The sequence below is a fragment of the Rattus norvegicus genome, chromosome 8, assembly GCF_021556685.1.
Source record: "Rattus norvegicus strain SHRSP/BbbUtx chromosome 8, alternate assembly SHRSP_T2T, whole genome shotgun sequence".
Classification (NCBI taxonomy): domain Eukaryota; kingdom Metazoa; phylum Chordata; class Mammalia; order Rodentia; family Muridae; genus Rattus; species Rattus norvegicus.
In genome coordinates this window covers 66,426,039-66,452,651 of record NC_141541.1, presented here as the reverse complement: position 1 = coordinate 66,452,651, position 26,613 = coordinate 66,426,039, and the positions used below count along the sequence as shown (strand labels likewise).

The 26,613-nt window shown below is 52.9% G+C and overlaps 1 protein-coding gene and 1 long non-coding RNA gene across 3 annotated transcripts in view; one reads left to right on the top strand and one right to left on the bottom strand.

Moving 5' to 3' along the window:
• Window positions 1-18,771, bottom strand: part of LOC120094174 (uncharacterized) — a 54,032-nt gene extending 35,261 nt beyond the window's left edge. The window contains exon 1 of one of the 2 annotated variants that reach the window (XR_015627283.1): window positions 18,151-18,771. This is a non-coding gene — a long non-coding RNA (uncharacterized LOC120094174). Of the gene's footprint in view, window positions 1-2,323; window positions 2,480-18,150 lie in introns of those variants that run through there. The other variant, XR_015627282.1, reaches the window with a different exon arrangement.
• Loxl1 (lysyl oxidase-like 1) lies at window positions 712-25,534 on the top strand. Its single transcript, NM_001012125.2, is given in 7 exon segments — window positions 712-2,237; window positions 15,559-15,667; window positions 18,706-18,843; window positions 19,290-19,446; window positions 20,169-20,264; window positions 22,363-22,478; window positions 24,406-25,534. Coding segments are annotated over 7 exon segments (1,827 nt in total). The 5' UTR covers window positions 712-1,033; the 3' UTR covers window positions 24,413-25,534.
• The last annotated feature ends 1,079 nt before the right edge of the window (window positions 25,535-26,613 follow it).

The window sequence follows — 26,613 nt, the reverse complement described above, 5'->3', positions numbered from 1 at the left end:
CTATCCCATATCCACCTGCTGGCTTCATCTTATCCGCGTGTCTACTCAGATCCCTTCTGACTATCAACTCAGGAAGCCCAGGACAGAAGCCACTGGGGGTGACTGATGTCCGCATCTACCATGAGCTCCCAAGTCCTGTTCAGCCCAGAGACATACCCACTCCAGTTAGTCTCCATGCCTGTAGGCTGAGACCTGGTAGAAGAGCTGAGGGCTCACTGTCTTTGTACTCAGGACCAAATGCTAAATGTCCTCGGGATGCACAATTACAAGGTGGCCCCAGCTAGAGGTGGGCTCAGGGAGGCTCATCAACAAAGATGCCTCTTGCTTTGCAGAAGCCGGAAGGCACCCCAAGAGCCCTAGGAAGAGGTGAAGTCAATGAAGAAAATAGAATTAAAAAAAAAAAAAAAACTATCCAGGGCTGAGTGGAACCAGCAGGGTAGTGCCCACATCTTAATCCTGCTGTGCTTGCCAGAAACCCCACTTACCAGGCCTGAGTCCCCAGGGGCCCCCTCCAACTCCCTGCCTCATTCCCTTCCTCCTAAGCAGGTCTGTGGCTTGGCTGGAAGCTACTAGGACTGAGGGAGCATTGCTCTGTGGGACAGGCCACATAGCTAAAACCCGGCGGGCCATAGGGCCCCGCGGAGGAGGCCCCAGCAGGCGGACCAGGTTTCTGAAACCTCCAGACACTTCCAGCCTGTTGCTTATTCATTCAGAGTGGGAAAGCGCCAGCCTAGAGAGCAGCCAGCCAGTGTGGGGTTGGCCATGTAAGGGCCCCAGGAGGTCCTGCCCGTCCCGTGCCCTGCGGAAAGCCTCGTGCAGCCCTGGGCACCGCCCCTGCCCTGCCCTGACCCCTTGGCCTCAAAATGCTGTCATCGGAGGAGCCGTCCCGCTCGGGACAAGGCCAGGATGGACAAAGCTAGAGCTTGGGCAGGCGAGGAGCCATCCTGTCCTCGAGGCCGTGGGAAGAGAAGCACGCACCGGGGCCCACTCCTGAGAGCCTCTCCGCCCACCCGGCCTCTGCAGAAGGGCCACTATGGCTCTGGCCGGAGCCGGCAGCCAGCTGGGGACCCTGGTGTGGGGAGCCTGCCTGTGCGTCCTGGTGCACGGGCAGCAAGAGCAGCCAGGACAGGGCTCGGACCCAGGACGCTGGCGGCAGCTGATCCAGTGGGAGAACAACGGGCAGGTGTACAGCTTGCTCAATTCGGGCTCTGAGTACGTGCCTGCGGGGCCCCAAAGAGGGGAGAGTAGCTCCAGGGTGCTACTGGCAGGCGCGCCCCAAACGTCGCAGCGGCGCAGTCAGGGAGGACCCCGGCGTCGGCAGGCGCCGAACCTGCCCCTGCCCGGACGCGTGGGTTCGGACACTGTGCGCGGCCAAACGCGGCACCCGTTCGGCTTCGGCCAGGTGCCAGACAACTGGAGAGAGGTGGCCGTCGGGGACAGTAACGGGATGGCTCGGGCCCGCACCTCCGTCTCCCAGCAACGGCACGGGGGCTCCGCCTCCTCCTCGGTTTCGGCCTCGGCCTTCGCCACCACTTATCGCCAGCCATCCTCCTACCCGCAGCAGTTCCCCTATCCGCAGGCGCCCTTCGTGAACCAATATGAGAACTATGACCCCGCGTCGCGGACCTATGAACAGGGCTACGTGTACTACCGCGGTGCGGGCGGAGGCATGGGCGCAGGGGCGGCGGCGGCAGCTGTAGCCTCGGCTGGGGTCATCTATCCCTTCCAGCCCCGGGCACGCTACGAGGAGTACGGCGGTGGGGGCGAGGAACAGCCCGAGTACCCGGCGCAGGGCTTCTACCCAGCCCCAGAGAGGCCCTATGCGCCCCAGCCCCAGCCTCAGCCCCAACCTCAGCCGCAGCCTCAGCCCCAACCTCCCGACGGCCTTGACCGTCGTTACTCGCATAGCCTGTACAATGAAGGCACCCCGGGATTCGAGCAGGCCTACCCTGATCCCAGCACCGACGTGTCGCAGATCCCCGCCGGGGCCGGTGGCACCTACGGTGCCGCTGGCGATCCCCGTCTCGGCTGGTACCCGCCCTATGCAGCCAATGTGCCTCCCGAGGCCTATGTCCCTCCGCGTGCGGTGGAGCCGCAGCCCCCATTCCGCGTGCTGGAACCACCTTACTTGCCTGTGCGAAACTCTGATGCGCCCTCCCAGGGTGGGGAGAGGAACGGTGCCCAGCAGGGCCGTCTCAGCGTGGGTAGTGTGTACCGACCTAACCAGAATGGTCGCGGTGAGTACAATCCACGAGCGCTTTGGTTCGACATTCTGGACACTGGTGAATTGCTGCCTCAGGGGTACAGACCCCGTGTTTCTTACCAAAGGCCTCCCAGTAGTTGCTGAGCAAAGACTCTTTAGCTGACAGCCCCAGTGTGCCTCTCTCTTCCTGAATCCACCCATTCTCCATCAGGGTCAAAGGCCTACCCGGTAGGCCTGTGTTTTGACTCTGGCTTGGGGAAAATCGTGGAAGGACTAGCCAAGTTATAAGAAGTACTTTGCGGATCTGGCGGAGGTCATCCAGGGACAAGTGGGGAAAGTCTTTCTCCCCTGCTTCTCCTTCTTCCAGTCAGGGAATCTCTTTAACACTCTTAGAAACCCCCCTATGCCTGTGCATAGAATGAGGCAAGGATCATGGGAACCTTGAACCTTCAGGGTGAAGAGGCCTTAAGGATGATGCTTTTTGAGGTGCAGCAGCAGTGTCCCCCGTACTTGGACCTCTGTGAGCTAGCTAGCCGCTGGTGAGGTAAGTAGGCAGTCAGAGAGCAGCACTTGAACAGACAAAAGTTTCAGACCCCTGAGGGGATCCCGCAAGGCTGGGATGCCAAGGCCCACTAGCCAGGGCATAAAATTCAACTGAGCACTAAAAAAAAAAAACAAAAAAAAAAACAAAAAAAAAAAAAAACCTGGATAATGAAGATAAGTTCTATTTCAGTGCATTAAAAATCTCTTATGAACAAATATGTCCACATTTTAAACAGACTCGGTAATGTTTCCATAACCCGAAGCAAACTGAAAAATCAATACGGGCCGTTTCTTTATTTGAAACGGGATATTTGTTCATTGCAGATTTTTTTTATTGATTTTGTTTTTAAACACACCGCGTTAAATATTACTGCTCTTGGGCACTGCACTTCATGATGTTCTGTAAAACATAACCCAGGCCAGTGTACCTCACTTTAGTCTTGGCTCTGAGGGGAGAGACCCAGGAAATGTCTGGAGACAGGCCACCCTCTGGCTTTCCCCAGGGATGAAGATAGGACCTATTCTAGGGAAGGCCATGTCATCTGCACACAAGGGTCAGGGTGGAGCGCTCTTCCTCTGCCAGATGGGCAGCTTCCACATGTGCTGTTATTGTGACAGGGGCCAACTGTTGCGTCTGGCCAGTGCTGGGTGGCCATCGGCCCATCCTCAGCTGTCCTAGAATCCCCTTGCTGATGCTGTCCATCCAGAGCTGTCTGCTCTCTGGTCAAGCTTTCCACTGAGTTCTCAATGCACACACAGCACACCCCGGGGCAGCACTCACTGTCCACAATCCCTTCTCCATACCAGGGTTGCTACCACCAGGGCTGTCGGGTGAAATTGAGCCTTTGGGACCCAAAGGTGCTGGTGTCCCGCCCAGCCTTGGCTGCTCAGCCTCTGTCAGCACTGAATAATGATTTCTCCAGCCAAGATGGCCTATCTGAAGGGCTGCTGTATGGGGGTTCCTGGTGCTGAAGACCAGGGGAAGGAGAGAGAGTCTGATGGGCAGGAGAGCAACTACTATGTCGTAGTCAGTGCACGGTCTTGAGTCAACCTCTGAATCCCCTTTGAAAACTACAGGAGCTCGGGGTGAATCAAAATGAGGGGTTTTTTGTGGGGGGCACTTCTATGATGCAATGCCAAACACCTCCACCAAGCCCTGTCACCAGCTTAACACAGTCTACAGTAGGCTAGCATGGCTTTGTGCTGACTTGCCCTGGGAGCCCCTTGTAGGAGAGGGTTCCTTACCCATCAAGTACTTGACTTTAGTGGCTGCTTTTTCTTTTTTCTTTTTTCTTTTTTTTTTTTTAGAATGTAAGACCTCAGCTTAGGCTGAGGCAAAAACAGAGGCCTCAAATGGCACGAGGCTGGCAGAGGTAGGCTGAGACTGTTCGTCTGGGTCCTGAGCCGGCCTGTTTTCTAGGAACCCCCTGGCCCATGAATCTTCAGAGGAGGATAGGGCAAGGCCCATGTTTGCAGTGGGATTCTGGACACTCAGCAGGCTCTGGCTCTGCTCCTGAGCCCTACCGTTCATTTTGGACCAACTGTGCTTCTCTCCTAAAGGTAGTGTTCTTGGGACCCAGATGGACAGGTGGGCAAGCATCAAATTCAGGCTCTGCTCTGAGAGAAGCACAGCAGAAAGGACAATTAATTTGATGCTGTGAATAGGTCAGCACTGGGAATAGGAGCTATGGGAGGTTCAGAGTAGCACTCCCTCAGCTTGGGGGAGGCACTCACTCGGTCATATCCATAATTCAGCCCTGAGTGGGGGCTCTGAGTTCCACTTCAAAAACCAAAGGAACTGGACCAGGTGGTAGCATCACAAAACTTTATCTCAGCCCTGGGGAGGCAGAGGCAGGCGGATCTCTGAGCTCCAGGCCAAACCTGGTCTACAGAGTGAGTTCAGCCAGGGCTGCATAGAGAAACCCTGTCTCAAAAAAACAAAATGCAAGCAAGCAAGCAAACAAACAAACAAAAACAAACAGCAAATGGAATCACAGGAGCTGGGAGTGAATCAGACTGGGGAGGGGGAACATCTGTAATGCAACACTGAGTGCCACCTATCCAGAGGCTCCTAGAGAACTTCTCAGAGGAGGAGGAGGTAGCCAAGCCTTGTGCAGGGGAAGGTGGTCAGCATCCTCTAAGTTCCCTTTCCTGTGATCATGGAGAAAATAGGGAATGGGGAGGGACTTGGGGTACATTCTAGTTTAGGGCCCACGACAAATCCAGAGAAGGGGCATTAGACTCCCCTACTATTGGTTCCTCCCTCCCCACCCTGCTAGGCTAGGACCATGGAAAATCCCAACCCAGTGGAGTCCGAGCCTTGTACTTGAGATCAGCCCCCCAGGCCTGGTGTGGGAGCCCAGGGCAGATTCTCCGAGGCTGACTTCATCCCTCCTGGCCACATACCCAGGGGTCTGAGGCCCAGCGCTGGCAGCCAGTGCTTGTGTGTGGGCGTGTGCATCTGTCCTTACAACACCAAACACATGTGAGCACCGCCCACGTCCCCCCTTGCGTTTGTGGCTTCCAAGTGTCTGTCCTGAGCTCAGTCTCTGTCTCTGCAGCCTTCTCATTCTTCTCACGCTGGTGTTGGGCTGCCCAAGGCTTCTGTAGTACCTTTGTCTCTAACTCCAAGGCAGGTCACAAAGGTGAAGGAGGGTTTCCAGAGGCCCAGGGGGTTCACATGCCTCATTCATCTCTCAATTCCACTCAGAGAGGCCTGGGGCATGGCTGGCTGCCTCCCAGGGCTGGTAGGTCCCCTGCCTTGTGCCCACCCCCATGTCGTCTCTCCTTGAGCCTGCTACCAGACCCTCCTCCCCAGCACCCTTGCTCTGGCTCCTGCTTATCACACGTGCAGTGGATGGCCTCAGTGTTGAGATGCCCCAGAAGACCACAGCTCTCCTCCCCTACTGCATTGGCCGGCCTCGTGCGCTCAGACAACCTGTGAAAGACATAGCCACTGAATCTGGGACAGGTCACAAAGACGGTTGTGCATCAGCGCACTCCTGGTGGCTATGTGCTATCCATTGTTGTGTTGCGAGGGCCAATTGGATGTTGACACTTCCACCTGATACCTCAGAGTCTAAGGTACTTCCTTTCCTTTCCCTTCCTTTCTGCCTCCTCCTCTTTTCCAGGTACCCACGCCCACCATTGTGCCGGTCCTGGGACCACATGTTCTCCTAACATCTAAGGGTATTTCCAGGGTAGTGTCCTCTCTAACCAGCCTTGTGCACTGCAGAGGCAGGCTCAGTGCCTGGGAGGAGTCCTGGCTTCCTGCCCTCACACCCACTGGCTAGTCCCCTCACTTACCTGAGGCTGGTTCCCTGTTTCTCATGCTGCCTTCCCCTCCAGGTCCTCTGCTCTCCCCCACAACACTTTGAATAGATGCACAGAAAAGGCAGAGGCCTCCACCCAGCAAGTGTCCTGAACTAATAGAGCTTTAAGGCCGGGATGGAGTGCTTGCCGAAATGCAGCACCTTCTGGGCCTTGTGACCTACATCTGGGATGTCCTGATTGCGTTTGCTCCCACACGCTCTTAGTGACACAGGCCACAGGCCCTAAGAATATGAGAAGAGGAAGCCTGGTGAGATAGCTCAGAGACACCACAGACAAGCTTTGTATAAGATAAGCAAGGGGAGGTAGGACAAGAGCCCTGTCTTTCAGCCAGCTGGGCCTCTCCCTCTCACCCTCCTCACATGGGGGGAGGGGTGGGCGGATGCAGGGGGAGGGAGTGGGGGGCTGGGGGAGGCTCCAAGTGACTTCCAGCTTTAATCCTCAAGTCTCAGCCTGGCACTGTTAATGGTCCCATTCCAGAGACAGGATGAAGGGTCACTCCCTGACTCTTGATCTGGGTACTGGGACTTGAGATCATGTGAACTCATCCTGGGTTCACAGCCATGCCTGTTTAAATTCCTCAATGTTGACTGCATAGCACACACATTTCATTTACTCATTCATTCAGTCACATATCCAGTCACTCTGTGGCTACTTAGGTACTGGTTGTGACAATAAGGTGGCATGGAAGTGGCAGAACGCGTCTCTGACCCCACAGTACTTGCCAAGTCCCTAACACTCTTACAGTCTCACAGTTAAAGTCACAGGCACCTCTGCAGGTGAGGTGTTCAGTGTCACGCCCAGAACCAATCACAGCTTAGCATCCCTCTGCCTTCCCTGTAGTCTCAGCTGCTCCTTCAGAGAGCAATGGAGTCTCCAGGCCAGGAAAGTTGTAGAGGGTCACTCAGGTTGAGGAGGGAGAGGGAGAAGGGGAGAGGGAGAGGGAGAGGGAGAGGGAGAGGGAGAGGGAGAGGGAGAGGGGGAGAGGGAGAGGGAGAGGGAGAGGGAGAGGGAGAGGGAGAGGGAGAGGGAGAGGGAGAGGGGGAGAGGGAGAGAGGGAGAGGGAGAGGGAGAGGGAGAGGGAGAGAGGGAGAGGGAGAGGGAGAGGGAGAGGGAGAGGGAGAGGGAGAGGGAGAGGGAGGGAGAGAGAGGGAGGGAGAGAGAGAGAGGGAGAGAGAGAGAGAGAGAAGGAGAGGTGGGTGTTTGAGGGAACATGCACAGTTCTGAGAAGCCTCCTCCCAGGCAGACTTCCTGTCTCCTGGCTCACTATCCTCTCATATGGCCTCCGTTCCCCTGCCCTCAGCATGAAGTCTCTGTGGAGCCGTCCCTTGTTTAAACAGGCGTCTGATGGTAGCCGCCACCACTTAAAAATGAGTTATGCTCTGCCAAGCACTTTCTTCCCATTTTCTCATTTGAGCCACCTAACAACCTCAGGTACAGCTAATAGCATAGAGTAGCATTATCATCCTCTTCATACAGGAGGAAATCAAGCCCCAAGCCTCAGAGAGAAGTCAAGAGTTATGAGCAGCCGACCTGGACTAGGAAGGGTGCCTACCCTCTCTCTGTCCCATTCTCACTCTGCCTTACCCCTTGGCACCTGACTCAGGGACTCTTTTGTCTGAACCTCTGGAGGGGGCAATGTTGTTGTTGTTGTTGTTGTTGTTGTTGTTGTTGTTGTTGTTGTTGTTGCCTTGAGATTACAGGCACTGCCCCACTCCCCACCCTCACCCCTGTTGTTGGGGCTTCTTAGAAGTGAGGGTAAGGAGGGTGTTAGTGTCTTTGCTGGCAGCAAGCTACTGCTGGGCTTAGCTAGGAAGCTCTGTCCCCCCTCTTTCCTTTCTCTTGATGCCCCTGGGTGTATCTTCTGGACTCAAGAGGGGCACCTCTCCCCAGGAGCACCCTGCTGGAGTCCACCCCACTTCCTTTCCAAGCCAAGAACACATGGAAAACTCCCCAGGCAGTGACTAGACCTAGCAGGAGAGGAAGGGAACAGGAGGCCGCCAGAAGTCCAGCCAGGCAGCCCACACCTGCTTCCAATTCCTGTGCCCAGCATTCCTGTGGAGAGCAGCAGGGGCAGGGTGGGGGGAGCAGGGGACTGGAAGGAGAGGCTGAACCTCCTTCCCACCCATGGCCTGACCCAACCACCTCCTCCCAACTGCAGCTGGGCCGAGGGCCGTTTTGGGTAGGTTCAGGCTTACCGAGCAAGGGCTGGGCTTGGGTCTCTTGCCCCTCCCTCCTCCTTGTGATAAACCCCTAGAAACCGGGCATCTGACTATTTTCCAAGAAGCAGGGAGGGAGTCAGAATGCCAGACAGAAAGGAGAGAGGCCAGTGCTGTCAAAAGTGTCAAACTTTGGGAGACGGCCTACCCTTTTCCCTGCTTGTGGGCCAACTGGAACCATGGATCTCACAAGCCCAAAGTAAAGAGGCTTAGAGAACTAGCAGCAGCTATGCTTGATAATGAGGCTCACAAAGGCAGGCGATCGCAGAGTCTTTGTGGGTACAGGCATTCACACACTTGCTCACTGAGTGTCTGCAGCTGCTGGCCCAGGGCACCTGGGCAGGTGGGTGAACAGTGATGGCCTTAGACTCATCCTTGCCTTTTCTCTCAGCCAATCAATGAGCCAACCTAAGTGTCCAGTTCCCAGCTTCCTGTACATATGGGATACTTAGGCTGGCAGCTCAGTGCAGGCAAAAGATGACAATGCCCATCAGCCCGACTGCTCCCGGGAGCTCCTGTCCAGCTGAGGGTTGTGAATAGCATCTCTTGAGGAAGTGTAGTCACTTGGTGGGGATGTTAGTGCCTTACTGTGTGCTGAGCGCTTACGCCTGGGCACTGTTAGTGAAAAGAGCCATGAGACGTGTGCCTTTTTGGACCGAGTACTGCCGTTGACACGCATAATTCATAGGTGAAGTGTAGGTGCTCTGGCTAAGACGGAGGTGTCTAAGGAGGTAAAGAGCAGGGGGAGGGAGCAGTTCACAGAACTGACCACTGCAGGCCTCAGCAAAGGCATATCTGAACCAAGACTTGGGAGGCATGAGTGATCTAGCTGTTCAGCCATCTGGAGGACAAGCATTACAGACAGGGGGTGGGGGGGGGAACAGCCACCTCAAAGATCCAAAGACAGGAGTTCCCACGTGTGCTCCAGTGTGCTTACATGGAGTAAGGTAGAAACAGAGATGGAATAGGAGACCGGCAGAGAGGTTAGCAGGGCTCAGGCTACAGGCAATTTCCGGGGCCACTCTGAAGTCTTTGGCCTTTACACTCTGTGTACTAGGGAGCCACTGCAGGAGCCTAACAGCTGTGCTGGGAGTGCGGAGTGGGAAGTTAGGTATGGATGTGCGAGCTGTAAGAGAAAGCAGGGTGCTGGGGGTCGGGGTGGGGGAGTTGGGCTTCACAGGTGGGCTCTCGGCCTAATGGTATTGCCCCAGCGTGGGTAGAATTGACCAGGAGAATGGGGGGCGGATATGCATGCACAGAAGGGCACAGGGAACTTTCTAGAAGTAGAGAGCTCAGGCTGCTCTGTTAAGGAACTGCTTCCTGATGCGTATACCTCAGATTTCCAGAGTGGCAGGAAGGTTCAGGACAGACCACTAAAGGCCTTTGTAGCCATCCTGAAATGTCTAGGCTCCCCTCTTTTGGCAGCTGGGAGCCACTGAAGGTTCTAGACTTGGCTTTGAGGCTATAATAGTCCCTTTCCCCAGCCTGGAATTGCCCCGTCACCATGGGGCAGAGTGACTTCTGTAGCTACCTTGTCTACAAGCTAGCAAGAACAGGTGGAGCACCTCTGGGCGGGTGCTGACAACTTAATGTTTCAATTATTAGCTAATAATTTCCTGGGTTTGGGAGCTGCCAGCTCTGCCCCGTGCTGGCTCATCTTTATTCAAGTCTGAGGCGGGCAGAGCCTTCTGCTTTCCCCACCTAGGGGCTCCTCCGGAGTCTGGCTGTGTTCACTTGCCAAAACATCCCACTCAGCACATATTTCACAACCAACTGATGGGTTTCTGCTGGACTGTGTTTATCCTCCAGTCCTGGGCTCAAGAGATTAGGGCTATGTCGGATTCCACTTCCCATCCTCCAAGAGCCCCAGCAGCAGGGGCTTAGGAAACACAGATGCCAGGGGAGGGGTACGGAAGCCATGGAGCTTGCAAAGCGTGAGGGGAAGAGGTGAAGTGCAGACATGCGCAGAGGCACATGCTGGGCAGGAGGGAACAGGTTTCTAATGAGGCAGGAAAGATTTGGGTCAGCCAGTGGGATAATTTCCTGACTGTTGAAGCATGGGCTGCTAAGGTCGTGAGAGGTCTCAGGCTCTTACCCAAGGCTGGAGAATGGATTGAATAGCTCTGAAAAAAAGTATTTTTATCTCCAAGTGTTTATGGATCCATCCAACCTGTGCTCAAGGGCCAGTTAGTTAGTTCAGGCTTTCCTGCGTCTTTCAGACAGGGAAACTGAGCCTCAGATTGGGAAATGAGGCAAAGCACTGGGAGATCAAGTGCCTACTAGAAGACCACACTTGAGTTATGTTCGGGAAAATGTTCCTGGTCATTGTCCTCAGATCCCCAGGGGCCATCATGGGAGTGGTCCAACAGTATCAGACCTAGCCCAGCACAGGAGGACAGGGCTTATCCTGAGGCCACTGGTTACAAGATTCAGTGTAACTGGTCCTTGTGTGGAGTCCTGACTACCACAGAGGACTCTGAGGACAAAGCTGAGGTGCAGTGTTTGGCCTTTCTCTGGACTGGATCTTCACTACCTTGGCCCAGGGGCCCATCATGGCAGGAATCCCTTTGCCTGATTGCTTAATGGCTTGGGACTTGGTTCACTCACACCCAGGCCCTCCCCAGCTGAGCCCTGGGCTTCGGTTATCCCAAGGGTCTTTGCTGTCTTCTGACTCAGTGTTCCCAGTACACTGGCCCAGGCTGTGGAGAGCACATCCCTCCCTAGAGAACACAGGGCCCTGGCACAGGGATCCAGGCCTTGGGAATAAGGGGATCAGAGCAAACTGGAAGCAGAAAGGCCAGGAGAGGATCACATATATGTCTACAACACGAGAAGCCCAGCCAGCACAGCGATAGGACCCAGCCACCCTCAGGATAGGCAGTGGGGTAAAGTTGTCACACAGTCTTTGGGCTCTAACCCACCCCCAAACTGTGAGACAGGGATAAGGGAGGGAGCCGAACAGGGCTGCCAGGTCCCCTGTGGGTTCAAAAGGGAGCTGGCTGTGTGTGCTTAGCAAGCCTGCCTGTGAGAACATGTGTGGGGAACAGGGCTCAGAGGCCACTCCCTCCTAGGAGCCTGCTCAGATGGGATGCTGGGAAGGCACTCTGTAGACTCCTCTTTATCAGTTCCAAGCCATGTAAGAGGTCCTGAAAAAGTGAAGACACAGTACAGGTCATTGTAAGACTGTCGTTTCTGTTTTTATGTATGTTAATGCTTTGCCGACAATGTAGACATGTGCACCATATTCTTGCCTGATTCCCAAAGGTATCAGAAGAGGGCATTACCCTTAGCCTGGAATCTGGCTCTTCTAACTGTCCAGGAGTGCACAGCCAGCTCATGAAACAGCCTAGAGAGAAAGGGTCGAGCCAGGAAAGCTCTGTGAGGCCATCTGTGGAGCTACAAATGGTTTGAAGCTACCATGTGGGTGCTGGGAACAGAAACTGGGTCCTCTGTAAGAACAAGTGCTCAACCATTGAGCCATCTCTCCAGTCCCTTCATCTATGGTTGGGGGTGGGGGGTTTTCTCTTTCTCCTCCTTTTTTTTTAAACCCCTGGCTGCCTTGGAACTCAACTTCTAGATCAGGCTGTCCTCAAACTCAGAAACCAGCCTAAAGAAGGAGGCTTTGTTCCTGTGTGGAAAAACAAGCCATCTAAGGGACTCCCTGGGACCTCAGCAGGAGTTCCTGAGGCTGAGGTAAGAGACCCAACCTGAACTTCCAGGATAGCAAGGGGGTGGGGGCACAGGTAGGGAGAGGGGAGTTTGGTGAGTCACAGGGACTTTGGTTGTGGTCAAAATGAAAGACAATGCTGACCTCATGACAAGAGTGACTTCATGTAACTACCCAGGAACACAAAAACAATCCACAGTGCTCCAAAACCCTATCAGTATGTGTCAGGGTTGGAGTCACTTCCCTCCCTCTGTTGCGATGATGGTTAATGATATCATACATCTGTCAGAACCTTGCCAAACTATGCCAAAAATCTGTGTCTGTGTGTAGAGCATGCTTCAAAAAAGAAGTTTATTTTCTTCTATTTCTTTATTTGATTTGATTTCTGTAAGTGTTTTGCCTCCATATACGTATGTGTACCATGTGTATACCTAGCAGCTGTGGAGGCCAGAAGGTGGTGTCAGATCCCCTGGAACTGGAGTTACAGGTGCTTGTGGACCACCTCATGGTTCTGAGAGTGGAACCCAGGTCCTCTGCAAGAGCAGCCAGTTCTCTAAACTGCTGAGCCATCTCTTCAGTCCAAAAGTTTATTTTTTTTAAAAGATTTATTTATTTATTTATTTATTTATTTATTTATTTATTTATTTATTTATTACATACACGTGTTCTGCATATATAGCTGCCTGATAGAAGAGGGCACCAGATCTTACTATAGATGGCTGTGAACCACCATGTGGTTGCTGGGAATTGAACTCAGGACCTCTGGAAGAGCAGTCATTGCTCTCAACCTCTGAGCTATATCTCCAGTCCCCAAAAGTTTATTATTATAAAGACAGACGAATGACAGAAGGGAGCTGAGACTTGAGGTTATGGAGTATACCTCACTTCCTACTGGGATTTTCCTGCCATCAGATTTCCTCATGCTTCTCTGTGGGTTCCTTCTGTTCAGGTGGGAGCCTCTCTGAGAGCAGGACCTGCATCCCACTCACTGCCAGCAGACCACATGCTCTACTTCTTTAACAGTTGGTGACTGAACACATGACTGGCCACATCTGTAACTGTGGACCTATCTCTTTAAGACCACATACTATACCTCAGGAAGTATGAGGGTCCCTGTCTCTGGAGTGTGCTCTCAGACAACTCCTCCCAGCAGCTTCTGGGCTTACACAAAAGCTATTCCTCTGTTAGAATCAGAAAGGATTCCTTTGGAAGGGCCTTTTCTCTTAGTTCATTGCTTTTGTTTACGACTTAGAGAAAGAAACCAAGGACAGAGACTAAGGCTCAGAGTTGTTGATAGATGGGGCTCAGTGTGCCCAGGATCAGGGTTCAGTGTGTGAATAGGATCGAAGCTCCATGTGTGGTAAGAATCAAAACTCAGTAGGTTAGCTCTCAATAAGACCAGGATCGGGGCTCAGTATGTGATTAGGATCAGGGGTTCTACATGAGCCCACAACTATGGTTTAGTGTGTGATTAGAATTAAAGCTCAGTGAGTGACTATGGTTAAGTCAAAGTGTGACCAGAACCCACACTCACTGTATAACTTAGACCAGGGCTTCCTGTGTGGTCATTGGGTTCAGTCTTGTGACCAGGGTCAAGCTCAGTCAAGGAACAAGAACAATGTAACTGGCTTCCAGTGGCCCTAGCCTTGGACTCTGGCTCTTCTAACTGTCCAGGACTGCACAGCCAGCTCATGAAACAGCCTAGAGAGAAAGGGTCGGGCCAGGAAAGCTCTGCGGAGCCATCTGTGGAGTATTTATTGAAACAGGGCCTGGGTGGGAGCGGCAGACTGTCTGGTGCTGAATGCTGGGCCCACGAGGCTTAAGCCTAGCTGCCACACCCACCTATTGCTGAGTTGCTGGAGGGTGGGGAAAGGGGACCCCTCCTCCCTTTCTTATCCCTCTTCCAGAAACTTCTGGGAATCAGTGGGTGAGAACCATCTCCCAGCTGGTTTGAGGTCCTGAGGGTCCCTTGGGGAAATGACTGCAAACATTCCAGGGGGCTCATGTCATTGAGCCTAGGCTGGCCAAGAAGTCCCCCATTTGCCAGGAGCCACCTCATCCTCACCCACCCTGTACTCTGAGCTTCTTCTCCATTCCAAGTAGGTGAGGTCACCCGGGCTCACCCAGACTGGGCTGCCCCTGAGGCCCAGGCCCTAGGGAGAACAGGTCCAAAGCAGGGGCCCAAGGGATGTGTGTGTGTGTGTGTGTGTGTGTGTGTGTGTGTGGGTGGGTGTGTGTGGGTGTGTGTGTGTGTAAGAGAGCATCTGTGTGTGTGAACATGGATGTAAATGTGAGTGTGTGTATGTGTTTGCAAGAATCTGTAATTGTGTGTGTGAGAGAGAGAAGGAAGGGAGAGAGAGAGAGAGAGAGAGAGAGAGAGAGAGAGAGAGAGAGAGGGAGGAGGAGGAAGAAGAGGAGGAGGAAGAGGAGGAAGAAGAGGAGGAGGGGTATGCAGGCCTATACCTCCCTCAAAGGCTGTGAAGCCAGGCTTCCTTTGTCTGCCTCACTGTCAGGACCTATAAGCTGATGGGAGGGATTGGCAAACGGGGCCTAGCATCCCTTTCCATGTCTCAAGCACTGTACCCTAACTGCCTCTACCTTTCCTCACTCCCCAAGAGTGAGGTCTAAGGTGCTAGGAGGAACTTACCATCTCTTTTAATCATTTGCTGGACAGGATTTTCCAAGGCTCTAGAGAAGACTCTAAAGCCCCAGGCAGTCCTCTGTAAGCTCTCTGGGGCAAGGATCAACTCCACCACCAGAGCCCTCACTCCCAACATCAAGATCATCCTGCCCTTCCTCCCCTGAGATGGGTCTGATTCCTGCCTGTGGTGACTGCCTATGGGTGCTAGCTTACCCGGATTCTTACTGGTGAAAGAGAGGGAAGGCTGACTCTGGTATAGCCTAGAGAATAAGTGGTCCAAAGGCTAGAGCACCCCCTGGACCCTGCAGAGGTGGGAGCCAGACCCTCCCTTATGTTGGGCACCAGAGGATGCCCACAGGGGCTAGCCATGGGCTGGTCAGGAGTCTGAAGTGGCAACAGGTGCCAAGAAGAACACATCCTGAGCAGCTCGGCTGGCACCAGGCTTCGAATTCTGCTGGCTCAGGCAAAGTGTTTGCTTCCTGCTCACCCCTCCTACCAGTTAACACCCACCTAGCTCTGCCCATGAACCTTCTGGGGCCCACCCTGGGCCATAAGCCCAGGCTGTCCTGGTGGTCCTTGAAGTAGGCTGGCTATAGAGGTGAGAGGGGTGTCTTGGCTAGTGTGCAAGGCCTGGGGAGCGGGGACAGAGGGAGAGCTCTCTCAGGAAATCCCTTGGTCTCCCTAGTCCTGTTTCTAAGCCTTTACTTGTAGCAAATTCCAGCCTCCAGACACCTTTCCCTCCAGCTCCTGGGACTTGTTCTCAATCCAGATCTTCCGGGATGTCGCAATGGCTCCCACACCACCAAGCTGTAGAGGTAGTTATCTGCTGCTGACTTCCTTGAACCCAGGACACAATGACCAGGAAGAATGGCCAATAGTTTGGTGGAGGAGGTCCTTGGAGCCAACAGTAACCAGCCTGACCCTTTTGGTGCTGTGTTCTTCCCATTCTCTCCAGGCCTCCCTGACTTAGTCCCAGATCCCAACTACGTGCAGGCATCCACATATGTGCAGAGAGCCCATCTGTATTCCTTGCGTTGTGCGGCAGAGGAGAAGTGCCTGGCCAGGTAAGAGGCTTGGGGTGAAGCATGAAGCAGAGTGCCTTGGGATAGTCCGTGGGGATAGCCAGAGCCTGGCAAAGTATCCAAGCCTTTCGGAGCCCTGCCCTCCATCTTGCCTGGCTTAAGGAGTGAGGAAAAAGGAAGAGAGGTCTTCCATCAACCTACATTCATTTTCTACTACACTGTGACATCAGTCTTAACACTAGCCCTGGCAGAATAGGCTGCCCCATTAGGAAACTAAAGCACAGTGAAAGGAAGTAAAGTTGATCCTGTAGTTCCTGTGGTCAGTGTGGGTGTCAGGGAAGTCCTGGAGAGCACAGTGCTGTACAGTGAAGATGGGTGTGGCTTCGTTTGGCCCTGGCAGCCTGTCTGATCATAGCCGGGAATGACTGGGCATGGGTGATAAGGGGACCTCAGTTATGTACTGTTCTGCTCTGCAGAGAGGAGGAGACCATTGCCCTGTTCCTGCAGGGCTCAGCGTCTGTGCACTGAGGCTCTCTCCCTGTGCTGAAAGACCTGGTTAAAGGGGACATCGATCTGCTGCCCTTCTGGTCATCGATGCCCAAAGCATTTTTTCTCTTTAATTGTTCACTTTAAAAACTTTTTTTAAAATAATTTTTTTAACATGAGAATTCTCTTAGCTTTCACTCTCTAGGAGACTCTTTGGAATGTCCACATTTACTCATTTCTAGACCTTTTAGCCCTGTTCCCCTCAGAGTAGCTGACCATAAGCTCTTAACTCTCTGTGGTAAGATAAAGGACTTTCATCAGCATATAACTCAATGTAACGTTCCTTTCGGAAAGCCATCCATTTTTAAAACTGATCCTGATCAGGGTGATGGGTAGAGCGGCTGATTTACGCTCTGGTGAAAGTTCCTTATATTATCACAAATAATACAAGGATGGGCAAAGTATCCCTATTCCGTTCATGGGCAGCCACTCGGGTGACCTGACCTTGTCTGGTGTACCTTGTCCTTGGGAGGAGAACACACCACTTCTGCGGGCATTCTTCCAGTGGTAAGAATACAATCTCCATGGCAGCCGAATTCTCACTACATCTTCTTGGGTGAGGAGAAGGCAGCCTGCCCCCTGCCCTGTGTGCCTTCTTCATCAGGCTGGAGTGAGTGTCCCCTCATTCCAGGCTCTGATGGCAGCAAGCAGCAGGAAGAGACTAAGAGCAGGATGCACAGCTCCAGGGCTGGGGGCAGAGGGGGTGCTGAGTGAGGTCAAAGAAAGAGGGGCCTGCAGGGATGTGGCCTCCAGGAAGTCTGGGCACAGATTACGGACTCAGAAAAGTCTGCAGAGCTGAGGCCCTGCAGTGGGAGGATTCTCCACAATTGGTTCAAGTGTGGGCTGGAGCCCTGGGCCAGGTCCCACACTGCAGACCGAACCCAGAGAAGGGAGGGGATTTGCTTCAAGTCTTGCCATAAGCCTGTGGCCAAGTTAGGCCTAGAAGCTAGATCCTGTTGCTTTCCCACGATGCTCTGAGACGAACAGCAGGGCAGGATTTCACCAAACAGGCAAGGAGGATGTTTTGTTTCAACCCAGACACAGACAGATTCCAAACCTCCCCCAGACAGGGCCAGGGCCTTACGTCTGAGCCGCCTGCTGTCCAGACATATTCTCAGAGAGAACTAATCCCCACAACGGGCCACCTCTTGCCTCTGGCCTTACAACCCATCCCCAAATGAGGCCAGCCAGGACAGCTGTCAGCGGTCAGCTGCAAAAAAGGAGAGCTGGCAGCCAGACTTCCTGGTGCGTGCATGTGTGTGTGTGCTGTGCATGTGTGTGTGCACATGCGCACACCCTTCTCTCACAACAGACATCCCTCTTTTCTCTTTCTTCTTCTGGGAATTTAAAGTCACACAGAGAACAAGCTTCCAGAAGACAAAGTGCACATTGCTGATCCTGAAGCCATGTCATCAAGGAGAGCTGGTCTAATCACATCTGCACCAGCCAGGGTGCATGTGACATCAGGATGAGCCATAGGTAGTATTTCAAGAGCTGCCAGGCAAACAGGAGGCTTCTAAGTACAGCAATCATGGCAGACTTCCTGGAGGAAGGGACTTGGATTGGGTCTAGGAAGCTTAATAAGCCATGGGTCTATGGTTATACAAACAGCCTGGGAGGAAGGGGAAAGAGAGAAGTCTTATGGGAGAAAAGTCCTTGGAGCTCTGTCTCAGTCTGTAGTGGAGTGGGGCACAGGGGACGACCAGGAGCATGAAGACTTAGCCCAAGATGCTCAGACCTGGCTTTTGGTCGCACACAAAGACACAGCACACATTTTGGTCACCAGTTAAGGCTCTGTCCAGAAGAAGGAAAAGTTTAGAAGTTCCTGGATGTGGCTGTCAGGATCTACTTACATTTATTTATGTGTGCATGCATGTGTGTATGTGCATGTGTGTGTACACGTATGTGCGTGATATGTATTCATGTTCAAGTGAGGCCCAAGGACGACCCTTCAGGTAATTTTCCAGGATGTCACCCACCTCTTTGCCTCAGGGTCTCTCATTGGTATGGAAGTCTTCGGTTAGGCTAGGCTGGCTGGCCAGCAAGCTGCTCGGATTCCTGTCTCCACTCCCTCAGTCTTGGCATTGGAAACACGCAGCTCCGTGACTGGGTTTGGGCTGGGCTCTGAGGATTGGACTCGGTTCTAAATGCTTTCAAAGCAAACACTGTACCAGCTCAGCTGTCTTCATCGGCCCAGAACTGCTTGTTTTTAAATTATCCTCCAAAGACTTTTCACGTGACCCTATCCTCTCCCAGGGTGCTGCTCCTAGAGGAGTTGCCTGGAAGCTCATGTTCCTCAAGGTTGTGGTCCGAGTCTATTAACGGCTGCCAGTCACACACAGAGGGCCAGAGAAGAGAGGAGGCCAGGTCTGGGTGGTGTCCAGAGAGAAGAGGCCAGTCCTCACTGTCATGCAGAGATCAAATGTCGGGATCTTTGGGGCAGGGAAGCACAGAGGACGGTGGCTTGAGCTGTTCAAAGGGACCTGATTTTTGGAGTCTTGGCACCATTCCAGTCCCCTTACCTGTCTCCACAGCACAGCCTATGCTCCTGAGGCCACCGACTATGACCTCCGAGTGCTGTTACGATTCCCCCAGCGTGTGAAAAACCAGGGCACGGCGGACTTCCTCCCCAACCGGCCACGCCACACCTGGGAGTGGCATAGCTGTCACCAGTAAGTGAGATGCCATTGGCCTTTGCTTCTTCCCCTCCCAGGTCAGGACTCCCTCTCAGTGCCTGAATCTCTCCCCAGTAGCACTGGGAGATGTGGGTGCTCGTTCCCACCCTGGAGAGGATCCAGCTGGTCAAGGATCCTTGGGGACCCTCGGTGAAACTGAATTAAAAGATGGGCCATAGGGTGACCAGTCTTGGTCAGGGATGGAAATGTCTAGAGTTCAGGATTTTGTCCACGGGAGGCCAGAACAGGAAGGAGTCCAGAAAAGAAGTGAGGAGCTATAAGAGGTGTCGTTCTGAGGTGACTAGCATCAAGATGCTATCCTGTGGGATTTGGAATAGAAGGGTTCTGTGGTTAGGAAGCAGATAGACCATCTGGGCCATTTCAAGAGTGAGCCTGAAGAAAAGCCCTGGGGAAACTAGGCCTCCTTGTCTCTCCTCCCCCAGACATTACCACAGCATGGACGAGTTCAGCCACTATGACCTACTTGATGCATCCACGGGCAAGAAAGTTGCCGAGGGACACAAGGCCAGCTTCTGCCTGGAGGACAGCACCTGTGACTTCGGCAACCTCAAGCGCTATGCGTGCACCTCACACACGCAGGTTGGGCTGGTGTGGCAGGGTGGGTACAGGAGTATATGGGTGGGTGTGGGCCAGCTAGGGGGAGAATGAGCAAGTGTGAGACGGTGCCCTCTGAGCTCTGGGTGAGGATCTTCTCGCCAGTCCTGAGACCAGCAGAGGGCCCTAAGCAAGCCCCTTCTTCCCTCATCTCAAGAGGTGTCTGTCTTGGAGATAAAAGGACATTGCTACCCTGGACAGTAGTGGCCTTTAATTCCAGCACTTCTTGAGACAAGCAAGTGGAATCTCTATGTGTTCAAGGCCAGCCTGGTCTGCAGAGCGAGTTCCAGGACAGCCAGAGCTACACAGAGAAACCCTGTCTTGAAAAACTAAAAAGAAAAAGAAATAGAAAAAAGAGCATTGCCATGTAGTGTAGACAGCACCAGGTCTCATTTACCTAAGGGGGACAAAGGTCTATCCCAATCCTACCTTCTGCTGCTTCCTCTATAGAATGTCTATATGCCCAGCTATCTTTTCAGCCCTTTCTCCAGCCATCTCTGTCAAGCATCTTCAACCATCTGCCCCTTCGCTTCATGCCCCCTCTACCTATGGCCTCTCTACCATCTGCTTGACTCACCCATCCAAGCAAGGGCTTGAGCCACTGTAGGCCCAGGCCAGGGAGGAAGCGCAGAGGTAGAAGGCCCAGACTGCCTCTGGTGGATATGGAGTGGCTTTAAGGTGTGACCCCTTTCTCTCCCTTTCCCCAGGGCCTGAGTCCAGGCTGCTATGACACCTACAATGCGGACATCGACTGCCAGTGGATCGACATAACAGATGTGCAGCCTGGGAACTACATCCTCAAGGTGGGGCTCCTGCTCTGCAGCTCTCTCTCCCACCTCATACCTGTGCTTACTGTCTCCCTTCTCCGACTGTGCCCCCACCAGCCTTGTTACTCAGCCGGGCTGCCATCTGCAACATTATCTGAGATTATGTTCCTTTCTGTCGGTTTCTGTCTCAAGCACATATTGCTTCTCTTTCCCTAAAGACCCTGAGGAATTTTTAGCCCAGCTGTAGTGACAGAGGAGGCGAGAGCACCATCCCCTCTAAGTGACAAAGAGCCAGAGAACCATCCCATGTTTGGGATGACAGGCTCTCAGCTCCTCACAGGACATGTGCCATGCCCCAGGGCGTCTATGACCAAGATTCCTTCTGTCAGGAACCCCTCTTGTTACCTGGAGTGGTGTGAGCTTACCCCTCACTCATTCCTTGTTACTGGGACAGATAAGAAAGCACACTGATGATACCCTGCTCACCTTGGGACACCCGTACATGCAGTGTAGGGCTATGTCCCCACAGCCTGACCTCAAGAGGCTAAATCTTAGTTCCTCCTTGCAAATACCTGTAAGAAGGAGCTGGTAGAGAGATAGCCCTCAAAAGCCTGGTCTACCAGAGTGAGTTCCAGGACAGCCAGTAATGCTCAGAGAAACCCTGTTTCAAAAAACAGAGAGAGAGAGAGAGAGAGAGAGAGAGAGAGACAGAGACAGAGACAGAGACAGAGACAGAGACAGAGACACAGAGAGACACAGAGACACAGAGACACAGAGAGACACAGGGACAGAAACAGAGAGACAGAGAGAAAGACACAGAGATAGAAAGAGTCAGAGATAGAGTCAGAGAGAGGAGAGGAGAAGAGAGGAGAGGAGAGAAGAGGAGAAGAGAGGAGAGGAGAGGAGAGGAGAGGAGAGGAGAGGAGAGGAGAGGAGAGGAGAGGAGAGGAGAGGAGAGGAGAGGAGAGGAGAGGAGGCCCTCAAAACAGAAAACAGAAGCAACTCGTTGCTGTGCAACCTGAACTCTGCTCCACAGGTTGCCTGGTGAGCTACTCTTCAAAGTAAGAGGCTCATCTGAATTCCAGGCAGTGGGCAAATTAACCATATAAATGGTACATAGTTCAAGCTGTGAAGAATACACGAAGATTTCAAGTAACATCTGCTCCTTTTAATATTTTTAAAATTTTCTAATTTCTTTTTTTCTCTGAATGGGTGCCCCGCCTGTACATATAACTGTGCATTGTGTGCACAGCACCTCCAGAGATCAGAAAATGGCATTGGCTCCCCTGCGACTGGAGTACAAAGCTGCCCTGTGGGTGCTGGGAACCAAACCTGAGTCTTCTGGAAGAGCTGTCAGTGCTCTTAGGGGCTGAGTCATTTCTCCAGCCCTGTTCTCTTTAAGTATTTTGGCTTTTCTTTTTTCTTTGTGGTGTGTGTGTGTGTGTGTGTGTGTGTGTGTGTGTGTGTGTGTGTGTGTGTGTATGTGTTACTGAAGATGGGAACCATTCATGCTAGATAGATGCTCTGTCATAGGGTTGCACCCCCAACTCCACTGCATCCAATCTTAAGTGTCCTTCAGTGACTGTTACTCCAAACTGTCACGGCTTAACTCTGTAGCTTTTTCAAAGAGCACAGAGCATGCTTGGGCCATCTTCTTAAGAAGTAGTGGCTTTAGAGCATGGTGAGTACCCTGGGCTCTCGACAGGTCGCCTAGACCTGTTGTGATAGATAGCTGGCTGTGAGCGCTGGAGTCATGTAGACCAGGCGTTGACTCTTGTTCCACCCTCACACCTCCCAGGATTCTCTGGGGCAGAAACCAGCAACAACAACGCCCATGCAGGGGCCTCGTGGAGTGGTCTCTGACTCTGCAGAAGTTTCCAGTCTCCTGCTGAGGAGACAGATGATGCTTTCCTGGACCACAGCTTTCCCATCCTTCTCTCTGCATCCCCAGATATCTCTCTCTCTCTCTCTCTCTCTCTCTCTCTCTCTCTCTCTCTCTCTCTCTCTCTCTCTCTCTCTGTGTGTGTGTGTGTGTGTGTGTGTGTGTGTGTCACGTCTGTGTCTACTTCTCCTCTAATGACCAGGTGAGGTGCAGCCTCCTGACAGGCCCCTTGTCTCCATCTCTCTTCTCCAGGTGCACGTGAACCCCAAGTACATTGTTCTGGAGTCTGACTTCACCAACAACGTGGTGAGATGCAACATCCACTACACAGGTCGCTTCGTCTCTACAACAAACTGCAAAATCGTCCAGTATGTGTTTGCCCACCCCCTGACTCCTACCCCAACTACATCCCTGAAATACCTAAGACGCCTACACTTTGGGGCTGAGCCACTGGTGGTGGAGCACAGACGTGTGCCAGCCCCAGGCGGAGTGCTCACGAGGTGCTCGGGCTATGGGGCATTGACATGGGTCCGATCCTGTAGTCCCCTAGGGTTTTCAGATAGGAACTGGCAGAAGGCAGGATAGTCTGGTTAAATGCATGGGCTCTGCAATCACAGGCTGTGTGCACCCTTGCTCTGCTCATACCTTTGCCCTCAGAGCCACTTTCTTCACCTCCCACCTGAGTTTGGGATGAGAGCCTCAGACCTGATGCTTAGGCCTAATGCCAGCCTGTTCAGGTCCCAGCTCACAGAGGAGCAGAACAGCAGGTATGGTCACTGACTGGTGTCATTTTCAAGTGTTATATAATCCCAAAGTAGGAGTAATTTTGGTTGGAATAAACCAACTTCTGTTGTCCCCGAGTCTTCATCATGCAGAGAGTTAACAGAATCTGGCCCTGGGCTTTTAGAATATGGTTACTAGGCAGGGTCTGTTAGGGCCTGCTGCCCCAGGTCAGCTGAACTCATTCTCCTGAATCTCTCCTTCCAGGAAACACTTTGCATTGAACCCTCTGCTTACAAACTTACAACTTCCCTCTACTCCCTGTGAATTTAAAATGTTTGCTTAGGCTGCAGCAATATTCTTCTACTAAAAATATCCCAGCACTTTAAGCTTAGTTCATCCACTGTGGTCAAGCTGTGAAACTCCAATTTCCCAGAGAGGTATTGTTACCCTGAAGTGTGTGCTTGTCAAAGGATGGCAAGAATGGGAGTTTAAGCCTGTGGGGTCAGGGCTTGTTGTGTGACTAGGATCAGAGCTCAGTGTATGACAAGAATCAGGGGTCAATGTGTCACCAGGATCAGTGTTCAGTGTGTGTGAACAAGGTCAGGGCTCAGTGTGTGATTAGAATCAGGGCTCAGTATGTGGCCTGGGCCAAGGCTCAGTATATGACAAGGATCAGGTCTCAATGTGTGACCAGGATTAGCGCTCAGTATATGACAAGGATCAGGGCTCAGTGTGTGACCAGAATCAGGGCTCAGTGTATGACAAGGATCAGGTCTCAGTGTGTGAGCACATTTAAAGCCAGCTCTCCCATCCATTAACCTATCCCTCCCACTCATATGCTCATGCCTGAAAGAACAGGTCTTGCCACCTCTACTTTAGTACAGAGACCAGGTGACTTAGGAGTAGAATCAGGCTTCTATCACCCAGGACATGACTAGTGGGTAATGTGACTGACTCCTGCTCTTCACAGGCAGCCTAGCTTTCATAAGCCTGAGTTTCTAATGCCTCTGGATGTGTCTCTGGTCACAGGGACCACATCAGCACCATCAGGGCCCTCTTAGAGGGCAGACATCTGGGCTGCCCTTGTGCTCCCCTGAGGCCTGTGGCTGTGGAGGCAAAGGCACCTCCTTCCAAGACCTCTTTACATAAGTGCTTGGAAAGCCCCAGGTCTTATTAGGGTGTCCCTGTGACCCTGACCACAAGCAGGCTGCTGGGCCAGCATACACAGGAAGCTGCACAGAGCGTTCCCAGAAAGGCCACGGGACTGACACATGTGGGTTTCCATCATGTTTCTGAAGAGGGGAAAAGAGAACATTTTTCTCCTTTTTAAGGAAAAAAGGGGGGGTCAGACTTAGAAAATAACAGACATGCAAGTGTTTTTTGACAAAAACAGCTAGAACCTGGGGCCTGGGGCAGCCAACGGGAGGCATGCTGGCTGAGACTGTGCCCAAAGAGGTGAGAGGCCCTGAAGGGGAAATAGACCACCCCCCTGCACTACAAGGAACCTTATCTGTCAGAGAGGTGGGCCACCTTGCAGATGTCACACTATTGACATTCTCTCTCTTTCCTTAGGTCCTGATCTCAGTGGACGGAGCCCCCCTTGTCTCCCCTTGAAAAGCAGGACCTGCTTCCAGGCAGCCTCCCCCAAGAAGCATAGCCGCCTAGCCGGAGGGCGAGGGCAGCTGGCCGCTGGGGCATCCCTCCCTGCCGGCCTCAGGGAGTGAACATGGACCAAACCCACAGGGATTCTGGATGCCAGACCCCGTTTTGTACCTAAGTCTCCTCTACAACACCATTTTGTCTGTTGTTGGTTTTAATTTTGATGTTTTGGCCATCCCACACAGCAAGATTGCCCGGGTGCTTAATAAAACAAGGGTTTTCTAGTCTGGAGTTCTGCTGTGCCCTGGTGGTTTGGCAAACCACAACTGGGTCAGGCCCAAGAGATATTCTGGGGTTTCAGTCTTTGTGTAGGAAAATGTTGAAAGGGTGTCTGCTGGACGGCCAGGACTCCAGCAACTTCCAGGTTACCAACCATATCCATCATGGAAATGCTGAATTTAGTCCAAGGTCATTCCTGGGTAGATGACCCCATCTCATGGAATGAGAGAAGAGGTGGTAGGTGGCTCCAGCTATCTGTTCTGTCTTTCCCCTTTCGCCCAGTCTACCACCCTTTACTGCTCCTTCTTTCCTTCTCAGACTGTAGCTCACCAGCAGCACCAGCAGCAGCCGCCCCCTTTCACAGTGCTGAGCAGGCACCCTCCGGACAACTGGGGAGAGACAGAGAAGCCTTCAAGGGGGAAAGGGCTACCTTCCCAAAGAGAGAGGAACATGAATTCTTGGCGGAGGGGTGGAGGGGTTGGGCTTAGGTAGAGTAGTGGGCTTGGAGACTGTAGGGAGTGCAGGATAGAGGAGCTCCACTGTCCTTCCCTGGATTGGCATTCTAGAACTCCTGGACACCAGTCCGGACCAAGAAGAAGTGGAGAGAGAATGTCAACTCCTTTCCTCTTCTCCCACCAGCTCTCAGGATTTCTTTCCACCCACCTGCCACTGCCATTCTGGAGAATAACTAATAGGGAAGGAAAAGAGACTTGGCTCAGGGCTCTAGTTCAAGCTGTTTGATGCTGGGCCAGGCATGCTATACCTCTGTGCCTCAGGTTTCATCATCAATAAAATGGAACTGTCCTCCAACCTGGCAAAGCCACCAACTGTCATTTCCACAGGGGAGACACTAGGTGTCAGTACCTGCCCCTGAACCCATTTACTCAGCTCCTTAAAGGCCACCTCTCCCACCTCCCCAACTTTGGTCTCTGTTGCTGTTCTTGCCTCGGTGTCCCTGGCAGCCAGGAGGTCTTCTGGTGGATTGGTAGGAAGACCTCTCAGAAGGTTCCTGGCCCCAACCCACTGGAGTGGTTGGGCCAGGCATCAGCCCAGGCAGCAGGACCCAACTCTCCTGGCATGAGGGAGGTGTCCTGGCCAGCCATCCTTCATCCGGACTGGGCCAGGAGGCTGAGCAGGAACTCAGGAGCAGGGTAGGCTTTGAATTGTTGTCCTACTGCACCCTCTACCCATTTGGCTCTTGAAGATGCTACTCCATACCCATCCCTGCCATTCCTCTCTAGGTACCCCGAGTGAGCCAGGACTCCCCAAAAGTTAGAAGGACCCTAGAAAGTAGGCAGAGTTAAAGGTCTTCAATTTCTAGAATTCCTAGATCAGAGTGAGAGCCTATGGGAGACCCCAGGTGAACAGGACTGGAACCCAAATATCTGAGTCCCAGTCAGGCTAGATGGCTGGTGTGTGCAGCTTCTGGGAGGATATCCTACCCTCAGTGATGCTGAAGGGAGCTCAGGTCAGAAAACTGCACTGGGTGAAGGGAGAGGGATGGGGCGACTTTTACCAAAGGAGGCTCATTTCAAACCATAGGGAACGGATAGACTCCAGACACAGGGTCCCTATGTGCACGTGAACTCTACCCCTGTAGCTCAGGCCCCAGAGGCTTGGGCGATGACTGCAGCTCTGCCCTTAGGTGGAAAGGGCACGTGGGCCAGTCCCCACATTCTGGCAGGACCTTCTGAGATGAGCAGTCTGGAGTGAAGGCAAAAAGGAAAGGAAGCCGCCACCTCACCGGAGATATGACAGCTAGGATACACAGGGACTGTGGGTGGCCATTGTTCTTTCTGAAGAACTGCCATGGTCTGAGGGGTCTGTCAGCACTGCTCCTCCCTCTGGAAGAAGAGATGTGTTCCACCCACCTCAGAGAAGTGGCTCACAAGGCATTGGCAA